Here is a 13,497-nt window from a genome sequence, read left to right as displayed (position 1 = left end):
CTGACTATGTCTCCTTCATCTTTCTTTATTTCTGCTTTCCTTACCATAATCACTCCCTCCTTTTGGCTTTTATCTCCACTTCCTCAATATCCTTTTTACTGCCTCTGCCTCTGCCTCCTTCCTTCCTCTCTTCCCTGTTCCCCTCCTCTTTTCCTCCCTACCCCTCCCTCCCCTTACTGTCTTTCCTTCTTTCTTCCTTCCTCGCCCCAACCCCCTGTCCTTCTGGTTTTTCTTCACTGAGCTCATCTTTCTTTTCTTCCCTCTTTTCCACTCCACCTCCATTTTGCTGCTTCTTCACGAAACCCTGGTCTCAACTTCTTCTATCTTCCTCCTCTGCCCTCCCCCAAATCCATCCACATCCAGGTTTGCAGCCAGTCTTTTGGAGCAGGGAGGATGTGGCCCAGTGGCTCAGATGGGCTGAGAAGGAGTTTGCCCTGCGGCCGATCACCAGTGGCTCTTTCCAGATGAATGGCAAAGCCCTGTTGCTCCTCACCAAGGAGGACTTCCGCTACCGATCCCCCCACTCTGGTACTCCTCTTCTTTTTACCCTCTTCGGGAATTTCTTAGCGGTATTAGAGGTATATTCCAGACTGGGAAAACCGGAGATCAGTGAAAAGTTTTACAAATGAGTTACTTGCGTTGATTGCATTAGATATTTTTTCATTTTAGTCCAATTAGATCAGGACCCAGACTGGAAAATAAAATTTACCAAGTAGGATGGAAAAAGTTTTACACCATGGAAACACTCTGCATGGGTGCAGGAAAACCATGGAAAAAGTGGTAAAACTATAGATAGAAGCTCCTTTTCTATGGGAAAAAAATTGACACCTGCCGTCACAATAGGACTAAATAAAATTGAAAATGGACAGTGTGGGTCCTTCTTAGATGAGTGAAACACGTAACAAATTAATAAGACTACATTTTGTCACAGAACAAAATGTCATTATCGGGGCAAACACTGTGACCCCTTAAACGGCTTGGTGATTTAGACAAATCTTAATGTTTAATTGTACATGAAAAGCTATGCTACTGCAGCTTTAATGTGTTAAATTTGATAATGTGCTAAAATTAATGTGTTAACAGCAAAACTGCACCCTTTAAAAATCAATAAAGTCAGCTGGAGCAGAGGAGGGAAGGGGGCAATATCAGGTGACAGTGGAGGGAGGCAGCTGTTACAGGCTGCTGGCGGAGGAAGTTGGATACGGTTGATCAGGAAGTATAAACCAACCTCAACTGTTGCCCTGGTAACACCAGCAGCCAGGCACATGAAAATAAAGGGAAAAAAAATCAACCATTTTTCCTTTTCAGACTTTTATATTCCAATTTTTTAAAAAATGACTAAAAAACAGGATTTCATGTCAGATTGTATGTTACTGTTGATGTAGTGTCTTGGAAATTTTACACTACACAGGGATGAAGTCACTGCTGTGTTTTGTTCAGGGTGATAATCATAAGAGAACGATGTAATGAGTGATCTGCATTGTGAAATATAAAGATAAGACATAATTAATTAATTTATTCCCTACATCTATATTTTTATATTCATTTAATTATGATTTTTTAAAATGTATGTATTCATTGCAGCTTTTATTTATTTAATTATTTTTTTATTTATCAATTAAAGTTTTTCTTATTTCTGTATTTATCTCAGCACTTTCTAAAATATTTATTGATTTATTTATTAACGAATAAGTAAGCTTTAGTCCTCTGTAGATTTGGACCGAAACTCTCCAAAAGTAAGTAAAAGTTGCTCTGTACACCTTGAGCAGAGTAGAGATATTTCCTTCTGTACATATTTCCTGTCCTCAGAGACACCAATCTCCTCTTTCACATTATATTTCATCTGATGACACATAATCTGTAGTTAGAGAGAGATATGGCCCAGCAGACAGCTGTAATCAAGCTCAGATCAAGATGTTTCCATTTCAAATCTATGCAAAATTTCATATCCTGTCAAGAAACTGAGGTCTGAGAGAAAGTTTGGAAAGTGTGACTCATCATTACAGGTTTTATTAGTTGTTGTTGTGACGAAGGAGTAATTTTGTTGTAAAATGGTTTCATGTATAAACTATCTTTAGATGTGACTGATTACATTTCAATGTTAGTAGTTGCTTTGGCACTGTTGTTAGTAACTTCAGTGAAAACGTTATTTTAGGGAATGAGGCAAATTTATTTTGGCTTGTGATGTGTCTGTTTCTTCCTTTGGGCAATTATAATGGTGCAGTTCCCATCAATCCCTGCTGTGTGCAATATTTTCCTTTGTAGTAATAATTTGAAATAATAGACTTTTTTTTTTTTGTCCTCATATGTCTGTCTTAACCTCACTTCCAATAATCTGATAAACAGTTTTTAAAGCTACATTACAGCTACATGTTTAGACTTTAATATACTTAATTGGAAATGACTGCAAGCTAACATAACACTTTCAATTTCCTAGTAATTGTAATTTATATTGAAGAACATTATTTAATAGATTTTAGACTAAATGTGTAGCTCTAAGTTTAAACTAGCATTTTAAATCAAAAATCAAAGCAAATTTTCAGGCACAAGGAAGCAGGAATTTTCCCCACACTGCAACTCAATGCCACAAGACCAGAAAGTGAGAACTGAAAGGGGTGTGTGTGTTTGTTTGTGTGCGCATGTTCACCATCACTTCCTTTATAAGAATCATTTCCTTGTTATGGTAAGCCTTTAAGAAAAGATGAGATAATAAGTGTTGGTAGTCTTTGTTAAAATCACATTTACTGTACCTGTGGTTATTTGTTAACTGTGTAAATGTTTTGTCACACCGGGAGCAGAGCTGTTGTTGTTGGTGTTGAGGCAAAACAAACAGGTATTTAATCATTCAGTGAACTTCCTGCTCAGGTTTTGTGCCTGGTGCCTCCACTACTGTATAACCACTTAAAGGAGAATACCAGAGTCATATAGAGCTACAGCTCATGTACTTGTGTCAACAGATAGTTCATGTTTTCTGCTGAACAGTCTCCAATGCCCGATGTATATATTTCATTTAGATTTTTTAAAGTCATATTCTTATTTTAAAAATCTATGCTCTTTTTTTTAGAAATTTTCTCCTGTGGGAAACCCTGACAAGAAGTACACAATACTTCTATGGAAACACAGGTTAAAATGCAAATTATTTGAGTTTGATGTGATGAATTATGTTGCTCTTTCGAAGCAAAATGAGTAATTTGTAAGATGAAACTCATTAGCTACAGTCCAGTGAGAGGGAAACCTACACCTAGGCAACCTCTGTACTCACTGGGTCTTCAGGGTTGAATATCTAGGAAATTTTTTTTTCTAGTAATAAACAAGTGTTGATTTGCCATTTCACCCTCTCCTTAAATCGTCTGAAGTGGTGTCTGCCTCTTCCATTATTGCTCAAGCTTGCTGCTGCCTGGAAAGCAAAGAGAAGAAGGGGAACCTGATTCTGTGGATGATGCCAACACTAATGTCCCATTTTATGCAGCTGTAAAATGCTACCGGGAGACGTATGGTAACCTCTGACCTTTGCATCTTTACAGGGGATGTCCTGTATGAGCTGCTGCAGCACATCCTGAAGCAGAGGAAGCCCCATGTATTTTACCCGTCTGCCTACTCCCCTGGGAACTCCTTCCACTCACTGCCTGAAAGCGCTGTGCAGCACCTGAAGCTAGAAGGTCAGTCCAATAAACAGTATTTTCTTCTTTAATGCATTTACTGGTTCGTAACCCTTAGATGGGTAAGTTATTGGAAGACTCATTCCTGCATTAGTTGGTCCAAAATTACCTTCATTAGAATCATTGTTTTTTGTTGATAATAATTATATGCTGTCTTCATAGTTTTCTCAAAATAACTTAAATTCCACACAAGAATGACATAAAAACCTCATGACCAACTCTACACCCAGCATTTGTGAGACTATTTCAGCTGTATCTAGCAGACATCAATGATGTAGAAGGAGAATATAAAATCAAGAGAATGTTTTGGCTTATAAATATATATATACAATTGAAACTATAAATAGTGTGTAATCTACAGTTATTAATATATCAATCAACAAATGATCAAACTAGAAAATATTTAAATAATAGTCTCAAAATTATGCTACTTAGCCAAGTAGCTACTATTAAGCTACTTAGCTAACTAGCAGTTAAGTAATTTAGTTGTAATACGTCCACAATTATAGTAATGTGTAGACCACATTACTGTTATTGGAACCACACCTCAGTGACATCTGAGGTGTGGTTCACGGTGAAAGTCATTTTTGACCCACTTATGGAAAGTTTGTGGAAATATAAAAAAAAAACATTTTCATTCTCAACATTAGTTTTGAACAATACATCCAAAACCACTACAGCAATGTTGTCTAGCTATTTAAAATTAGCTAGCTAAAGGCAGGCTAATTCGATCCCATATTAGCAGATCTTCTATTTAATTGTTTGGATATAAATTTCTTGATGTGACTTTTTTTGAGGTAGAAAATAAAGAAAACATACATGCACCAAATGTAAAATTGTCTTGCTGTGTAAAATAATCTAGCTGAGTGTTGATCCTAATGACAAATGAGGTGTGGTTCACAGTAAATTTGATGTACACCTGACAGAGGTAACTGATAAGAAGGAACAGTTCTCACAAATGTCCACAGATAATGTACATGGTTAATTTTTGAACCACTTATTGAAAACTGGGGTAATAATACAAAAAAAGAGGTAAATAAAATATTGAAGTGGGGGATATCAAAAACCAGAAACAATATGTCATTTTAGACCCACCTGTTCATCTAAGTGATAATGTTGGTTTGAAAGGTAGGTCATTTAAGATAATTTAAGATTATCTTTTTGTATGCTAAAAATAATAAAAGTGCAAGGAAGCAGTCTGTGTCTTTCTTCACAAGCACATACCTCTTCACTTCTTGGCACCTGTGTTTTTTTTATTCAAAGAATTAATAGTGAAAACTTTTAGTGAAATGCCAGAGAATGTTTTTTTGGGCTCTGATCTGAGGAAATGTGACAGATCAACAATCCAACAGTATGGAGCATTAACTTTGCAGACTTCAAAGGTTGACAGTAAAACCTGTTCCACAAGGAAATGCTGCTTTACTTAAATAAGCTGCAACACAGCACAACACAAACTGCTCCAGTGGCTTACTGCAGTATAAATGATTGGTTCTCTAGTATTTATTACTTCTTGCTTCCTTGTTTTGAGGCCACTTTGTTTTGTTTTTTTCATTGGTTTTCAATAAAGGAATCACAGCAAAATTAAAACGACTTCCAACAGTTACCATAAAACTTTTAACAAAACTCATAAAAAATAATATCAGAATGCTCAGTGTAACTGTAGAATATTAGTGACACCTAGTGGTCTTTTCTGTTCGAAGCCAGTGTACCATGGAACAAGGAACATACAGATACAAGCACCTTCTAACTTTGTGGCAGTGAGGACAAATCACAACACAATGAAAAAGGCTAAATAACTGTTGAAAATATTAAAAGCTACAATATATCACTTAATTACATGCTATGTAACTCAAATTGTCTTGTAAGATTGTTGTATGTTTTGGGCTTTTTTCTCTTTGGACAATTGAAAATGCTCAGAGCATGTCATCTCAAATACTTGTATTGTTACATTCAATGTTCTTTTATGGTTTTTTCAGCTTAGTGCCTGCCATTCTCACCTTGATAACCTATATGTAATTACTGTTGGCACATCTGTATGGCAAACAAAGGAAATGGTATACACCCAAAAGCTTTCTTAACATCACTAGAAAGCTGGCTTCAGGTAATCTAGGGAATTTTGGCTGAACACACAAATCCACAGGCACACTGATAGTTTGTACTCTAGTCTAATTAATAGAAATAATAATTATTTTAATATAGGGCTACAACTAACAGTTATTTTCATTATTCATTATCTGCTTAATCTGCGTATTATTTTCTAAATTAATCAAGTCTATTATATGTCAGAAATCACAATTTCTTAGAGCCAAGGGTGATGTCTTTAAGTGTTAAATGTTTTTTTTTGATTGGATTTTTTTTTCTTTTCTTCTGTCCATAATCCACAGATAAGACAAAATGTAAAAACATGAATGGCAAAATCTAATGTTTGTGAAATAAAACCGTGTAACTTAGCTGTTGATATTTAGGGCATATTTGTTTACTATCCTCAGAAACGGTACGACGGGGGCCGCGTGGTGCAGAGCCACTACCCCAGCATCCACCAACCATTGAGCTGCGGCACCGATCCCGCTCCCCTCACCATCCAACCCCGCGACGATCCCCTATGGAGCCAAACCACCCTCGCCCCACAAATGAGGACTCCCTCCAAACCTTTTCCCAGCTGCCTGACAGCAACCACCACCTGACGGAGGAAATGTATCCCCTGTCGGTGTCCCCAGCTGCACCAAACGGGCGCTGCACAACGCCCCGAGAACCCCCCTGCCCTGGCAGCCCTGGGGGCCAGGAGGCGGGCCCTCCTCGCGTCATCCAGCTCATGCCCAGCACCATCATGAACCCACTGCTCCTCAGCCCAAACAGGAGTGGCGGAGGTGCCAGCATGGACTTCAGGCACAGCCGCAGTGGACCCCTGTCTCAGGCGACGCTTGAGAATGGGCGTGAAAGTAAAGTCCATGGCCACCATCATCCAATACCACTGGCACAGCAGCAGCAGCAGCAACAACAGCACCTACTGCAGCAGGAGGAGGCGCTCTACAGGAATCATGTCATCATGCCAGTGTCTCCTCCAGAGGAACAGCAAATGCCCATTGGACGGATAGCAGGTAAGACTTAGTCCTCCAAGGCTGAAGGTTAAAGCATGAGGTGACATCTTCATTTAAAAACAAATCTGTTTCTTTAGTCACAATGTTGGCAGAATATTACAGAGAGAGCAGGATATTATTTATTTATCTTGTCTCTTCGGTATCTCTGAAACAAAGCAGCACACATACAGCTTTTAAGGATAGAAACCTGACATTAGAATTTCATGCAAACTCACTCAATGTTTCCGTGTCATGTCACTGCAGATTGCAGGCTGCTTTGGGACTACGTCTACCAGCTCCTGTCAGACAGCAGGTACGAGAACTACATTCGCTGGGAGGATCCAGAGAACAAAGTCTTCCGCATCATGGACCCGAACGGCCTGGCAAGGCTCTGGGGCAATCACAAGGTAAACACACAGTCTGTGGACTCTAGGTGCTCAGTCATTGTAGCTTTTGATCTGTCTGTGGGTGGCTCAGTGAGCGGGGACATCCCAGATCCAGGCAAAAGAAAAGACTATGATTTTCATTTGTACAAGAGTCTAAAGCTGCACAAAACATTTCAAAGCTGCACTAATTAATATTTTTATCACAACAATGACTCAAAATAGGATGTCTAATGTGAAATCTGTTTCTAGGAGTGAAGACATCACAGAATTTTCACCTGACCTTCGGCTCTACTGAGCTTTTTGGCCACTTGTAGCTCATTGTTTTGGTTTTATGGCCCACAAACTGTGACTCTCCCAACAACCTTGTTCCCAGCTGCAGCTGGCAGCTGTTTTCGGCAAAAAACACTAATAAACCCATTGTACGTCATATGCCCACAACCAAATAGCAGACAGATGAAGTTACGATTAGCTGGTGAATGCATTGGAGCATATAGCAGCCAAAGAAAAGTGATTAGACTTGCATTTTCAGGTGGCCAGAAACATGGCTCCAAATTAACACTAATGTTGCTCCATGTCTGCTGGATGTGTAGACTGGCAACTGTATGCTAACATGGCAACTTAAAATGATCAAATGTCAGTGTTGTTTGCAGCTTCTTTCTGCTGCCCCCAAGTGCCCAAAACATCAGTTATTGCAAGTTTATGTTTCCAGGGACAAGGCTTTAAAGCTGCACTAATCAATATTGTTTTATATCAACAATTGTTTGAATTACTATGTAACATGAAAGGTGTTGCTCATAGTGATGAACTCACAGAGAATTATCGCCCAACTTTACAATTCACCTCAAGTCTACATAGCTTTTTTGGTCTCTTTTAGCTTATTGTTTAGGTTTTACAGCCCACTAAACAAATTCTAAAGGTTTGCCCAAACATCTTTATAATATAATAGATAATATGTCTGATGTTGTGTTTTCAGCTTGTTGTGGAGTTACTCTGCTCCCATGTGACCAAAACATTAATTAGTGCAGCTTCAAATGGCAGAGAGAATCTAAAGATGTTGAAATATGTTTTTGCAGATCAGTACCACAATATTATTATTATTAACGACACTGTTCCCTTTTTACCTCTTACAGAACAGGACAAATATGACGTACGAGAAGATGTCGCGAGCACTGAGACACTACTACAAACTAAACATTATCAGGAAAGAGCCTGGACAAAGACTTTTGTTCAGGTATATCAACTTAAATCAGCTTTAAGACACATTTTTCAAAAAACATATGTCAAGCTATTAATGATATCTTACTTTGGTATACTTACCAAACATAATAACAACAGAATTCTCAATGAATGACCATACCTTGGGTCCCTGTCTGTGTCGTGTTCACCAGGTTCATGAAAACCCCTGATGAGATAATGAACGGACAGACAGACCGGCTGGAGCACCTGGAGTCTGACACAGATGAACAAATCTATATCAAAGAGGAATGCTGAGGAACTCTGTGGGGAAAAAAAAGTCCACAAACTACTTACTACTACTACAGCCGCTGATGCCTTTCAGATGCAGCTTGAACAATCTATGTTGAATCTGGAGTGCATGGATGTTTGCTCATATCAGTCCTACACAGAGAGACATGCAATCTAATCTCCCTTATGATTGCCTTAGGATGATCATTTACTGAGGTAACAACAAAACAAAACGAAAAAAACTGCATTACTTGTTTTGGTTTTCCTGATGGACAGAGCTGAAAGGACCTTTTCATGCTCTCTTTTATTTCTGAATGAACTGCAAAAGCCAATCACTTTGTGCTTATGTCACTTTTATTTTTGTTTTGTCTCCTCATATGCATTATACTACGGAATTTTGTAAAAAGAAAATTAAGAATGTGTGCGTGTGTGACAGGAATGTTTTCACCATGGAATAAACATTTTTGATCAAACTGAATCCTCTTGGTGTGGATATACTAACAGTTTGAGATGTAATTTACCTACACTTTCTGTCCAGTATTTCCTTTCTCTCGGCATAAAAAATACCACTGATGTTTGCTGAAATACATAAAATAGCCACCACATGATGGCACTAGTGCACAACTTTTATGAGAGAGGCCTTTCTGTGGATGTTTCCTGCATTTCATCAAACAGGTTCCACACCTCTCCAATTACAGGGTTACTTATAGGAGAAATTGTGGTTAAAGTTCATAGGGTTGTAGGTATCACATACAGTATTTGCTAACTTCTAGCATTTGGTGGTATTATTGATATGTTTGTGGGAAATGACCAATGATGAGCTCTCTATTAATTAATCTAACTTATCACTCACCACTCATCATTTGTGTTCTATTTCACCAAATGCGCCGTAGCAGCTAAAATCCATTACAGTACTTTTGCATTACATTCTGAATATTATTAAAATGCTTTATTACTATTTCCATGATACTTGTGGACCTCCATACAATTGAGCCTTGTAGCATAATGAGGATATCATAACATTAGTTTGTACTTGTTCTGCCTCATGTCTCTTATTTGTAGAGTTTTTGAGGTAATTACACTTTATTTGAGTCTGTCCATTTTATTCTACTTATTAATTTTACTTTACATAAAAAAAACAACTTATAATGAGCTTTTAAAATACACTACATTGGCCTGTTTTTGGCCTGACAACATGCAAAAAATCTGTATCCGTTGGGGCCCCTTGTTTCAGATGTCTGAGTTGTTAGCAGTTCCACTAATAAGATATTTCCCTCTAAACCTCTAAAATGCAAATGGTGTCATTTAAATATCTTTTCAAGGCCTAAAGAGGTGCAATTGTTTGATAGTTCACAAAAAGCAAAGATTCTGTCTAAGGTTAAAAAAAATTAATATGAATTTGTGTGTTAGAACATTGTTTCTTCTTCTTTCCTACATCATTAATGATCTCACGACACCTCAGATTTATCTTGTGACCCTTTGGAGGGGTCCGACCCCTAGGCTCGTAACCACTGGACTACACTACCAAACTGTATAGAAAATAGTTCAAACCAGTCAAAGGGGCCATTTTTCTGCCTAAGGTGTACTGTTAATAGTTTAAGTTCATTTTGCAGCTAATACTTATGACTTTTAAATAAGTAGGATTTTTAATCCGAGACTTTAACTTGTAATGTATTTTTACAGTTCTATATTGCTACTTCCACTTAAGTGAAAGATCTAAATACTTCCACAATAACTGTTTCTCTGAACAGAGCAGAGCGATGCAGCAAATCACACAATAACGTCATCTGGTAACTTCTAGCAACTTTCTGGAAACCAGTAGCTACTTCCCTCAGAAAAGAACTGGCAGCCCTAGCAGTCCCCAATTAGCTGGAAGCATTAACAGCAGCTCCTTCACCCGGTTGCTGTGAGCGTGATCAGGTTTCACGCTCTGGGTAGCCTGGCTCAACTCAGACAGGTCCCGCTCCAGCTGGGCAATCTGGTGCTGACAGAGCTGAAAGGACGTTCTAAGTGCTCCCTTTTATATCTGAATGACCTGCAATCCCATTCAATTTTTGCTTATGTCACTTTTATGATTTTTTTTGTCTCCTCATATGCATTATACTACGGAATTTTGTAAAAAGAAAGTTGTGTTTGTGCGTGCATGACACGGATGTTTTCACCATGGAATAAAAATTTTTGATCAAACTCAATCCTTTTAGGGTGGATATACTTACAGTTTAAGATATAATTTACCCACACAAAAATCACCTTTCTGTCCAGTATTTCCTTTCTCTCTGCATGAAAAATGTCGCTGATGTTTGCTGAAATACATTGAATAGTCACATGATGGCAGTAGTGCACAACTTTTGTGCGAGAGGCCTGTCTGTGGCTGTTTCCCACAGTTCTACAGTTCATCAAACAGGGTACATTTGGGGGTATTATTATTATAAATAATCAGTGGTGAGCTCTATCAGTCACTGAGTATCACTGACTACTCATCATGTATGTGTTCTACCTCACCAAATGCGCCCTAGCAGCTAAAATCCATTACAGTACTTTTGCCTTACACTCCCAATACTAGTCATTTTTGCCTTCTGTCAAAATTAGAACAATTCAGTTTTCTGTTTTGTGAATCATTATTCTACAAATATCAAAATGAACCTTGAAGTATAAGGGGATCTCATAACAATAGTTTGTACTTGTTCTGCCCTTCCATATCTAAGTAAATAATGGTCCATTATTACATAGAGGTTCATTTGGATGTGAGAACAAAAGAAACGCTTTCTTTCTTCTCAGATCAGTCACTGTGACCTTTATATCTAACAACTCAAATTTAAACATGAAACAAATCCATAACAGTAATCAGATTACTGTAACCGTGTGCTCCAGAGTCTCCATAAAAGTTAGTGAGCACAGAGCTGAACTGTCAGACTGGGAAGAGACGCGGCGGAGCAAAGACTGGAGGCTGAAGTGATTGATGAGGACCGATCCCACTCTAAGAATTTCCTATGGTCAATTGCCGTGTGTGGCCTGATCCTCTGGGTGATTTGTCACCCACCAAAGGCGCACTAATAGGACGCAATAACCGCTTATTATCCGTCTGAGTCTAATAGGCTTCTGTAGGGTGCTGGACTATCGGAGTAAAAAGAGAGCAGGTTTGGATGCAGGGGAATCTCGACTGCTGCGGATGAAATGCTCACGCTACCGCGATTGAAGAAGAATAATCGTGTCTGTTTCTGAAAAGGCTGCTCGATTTCATCCTGAAAAAGAGAAGCCACTGTTTTTTGGCCAGTTCAGGGCGCAAATGTGTTCACATCACAGACTCACCACTGGATTGTAGGAGCTGCCCCACCGATGGTTTAAAAGGGCGTTAAGGTGCGGGAAGGGAGTGGGACAATTACAGGTAAGAGCCATTCAAGCGACCCCGACGGTCATTTTCTGCCCACTATGCGGTGCTGTCAAGAGTTTTCCCGCAGGTAAGTGCACACGGTCAGGAGCAGAAACCCACTCAGCCGCTTCAAGGATCTTATTTGTAGACCATCAGCAACGCATCAATATCCAATCAAGACTTGGACAATTAGGACAAAAACGAGTGCAGGCCTTTTTAACTGTCACAACCCATACTCTTCCAGAGAACAGTTCAGAAATATTAATTCATGCCTGTCATTTATCGCTAACCATTCCTAAAATATATTTCTTAAACACGTTAATAAATAAACTAATTATAAAATAATTCAAACCAGTCACAGGGGCCATTTTTCTGCAATATGTATATGCATATTTGCACATATGCACATTTTACTACTAAAACTTATGTACTTTCAAATGAGTACGATTTTAAATCAGAGACTTTAACTTGTAATGGAGTATTATTACATTATTTTATTGCTAGTTTCACTTAATTTAAACATCTAAGTACCTCTTCCACCACTCCTTTCTCTCTGAACAGAGCAGAGGGATGCAGCAAATCACAAAATTACATAATCTGGCAACTTCTACCAACTTTCCAGTAGCCAATAGCTATTTCCCTCAGAAAAGAACTGGCAGCCCTGGCAGTTCCCCAATGAGCCGGAAGCATTAGCAGCAGCTCCGCCACCATGATTGATCAGGTTTAATGCTCTGGGCAGCCCGGCTCAGGTCTGATCGGTCCCGCTCCAGCCAGGCGACCTGGTGCCGACTGTCTGGCCAGCACTGGAGGATCAGCCAATGTCACTTTTTTTTGGCAGGTCACATGACCGTGTCCTTGCGCTGTCTTGCCATTGATCCAAAGCGATGACACTGAAGCTTCATGGTCCGCTGCTACTCGCCAACCAGGCCAACTTAGTCCTGCCTCTGAACAGCTGTGACATGCAACACATTGGCGGGGGGGGGGGGTTATAAAACATACTAAAAGGACCAACAGAGGGTCATGTAAGGGTTAAATGTTTCTATAGGACCAACATTGTGATACAAAGTACATTTTAACAATTAAAAGGGTCCTTTAATATAAAGTTAACATGTGCACTGTAGGCATACCTAATTGGTGTGAAGTTTTAAAGAAACTGTTACAACATATAACTTCCCATCAAACCACAACTTCTGATATACTTCTGTTTGTGTGTGGATCAAACAAATTAGATATAAATTGTTAATAGGCCTTTTCACAGGAGATATTTTCACTAGTCACAGTACAAAACACAAGGCTGTAATTAATAAAATGAATGATGGCTGAATTCAGTTTAAAAGTCCTGGTATTGGTCCTGCTGGCTCACAGTCACACTGTCATGGCTTGCTGGGGGGGTTGAATAGAACAGAGCATCTGTACTGAAACTAATTATTAACGTGGATGCCTATACTCTATTTGAAGTATCTGGTACTGACAGTCCATAACTGTGTATTATGACTTATTTTTTCTGAATATGTGTAATGATTACAGTCCTGGAAGTAGTG

General features: G+C 38.8%; 2 protein-coding genes across 5 annotated transcripts in view; both read left to right on the top strand.

Annotated features, from left to right (window-relative positions):
• The window catches only part of etv6 (ETS variant transcription factor 6), a 37,151-nt gene extending 26,414 nt beyond the window's left edge, over nucleotides 1-10,737 (top strand). For all 4 annotated transcript variants that reach the window (XM_040144801.1, XM_040144790.1, XM_040144809.1 and 1 more), the window contains 6 exons: nucleotides 364-528; nucleotides 3,525-3,659; nucleotides 6,149-6,757; nucleotides 7,001-7,143; nucleotides 8,253-8,353; nucleotides 8,511-10,737. In XM_040144801.1, coding sequence (XP_040000735.1) covers nucleotides 364-528; nucleotides 3,525-3,659; nucleotides 6,149-6,757; nucleotides 7,001-7,143; nucleotides 8,253-8,353; nucleotides 8,511-8,613 — 1,256 coding nt within the window. In that variant the 3' untranslated portion in view covers nucleotides 8,614-10,737. The remainder of the gene's footprint in view (nucleotides 1-363; nucleotides 529-3,524; nucleotides 3,660-6,148; nucleotides 6,758-7,000; nucleotides 7,144-8,252; nucleotides 8,354-8,510) is intronic.
• Nucleotides 10,738-11,532: 795 nt separating this feature from the next.
• Nucleotides 11,533-13,497, top strand: part of LOC120801299 (chemokine-like protein TAFA-2) — a 50,595-nt gene continuing 48,630 nt past the window's right edge. Inside the window, exon 1 of the mRNA XM_040148111.1 lies at nucleotides 11,533-11,971. The gene's annotated coding sequence lies outside the window, so the exon portion shown is untranslated. The remainder of the gene's footprint in view (nucleotides 11,972-13,497) is intronic.

The sequence above is a fragment of the Xiphias gladius genome, chromosome 2, assembly GCF_016859285.1.
Source record: "Xiphias gladius isolate SHS-SW01 ecotype Sanya breed wild chromosome 2, ASM1685928v1, whole genome shotgun sequence".
Lineage (NCBI taxonomy): Eukaryota > Metazoa > Chordata > Actinopteri > Istiophoriformes > Xiphiidae > Xiphias > Xiphias gladius.
This window is presented reverse-complemented; position numbering and strand designations above follow the sequence as displayed.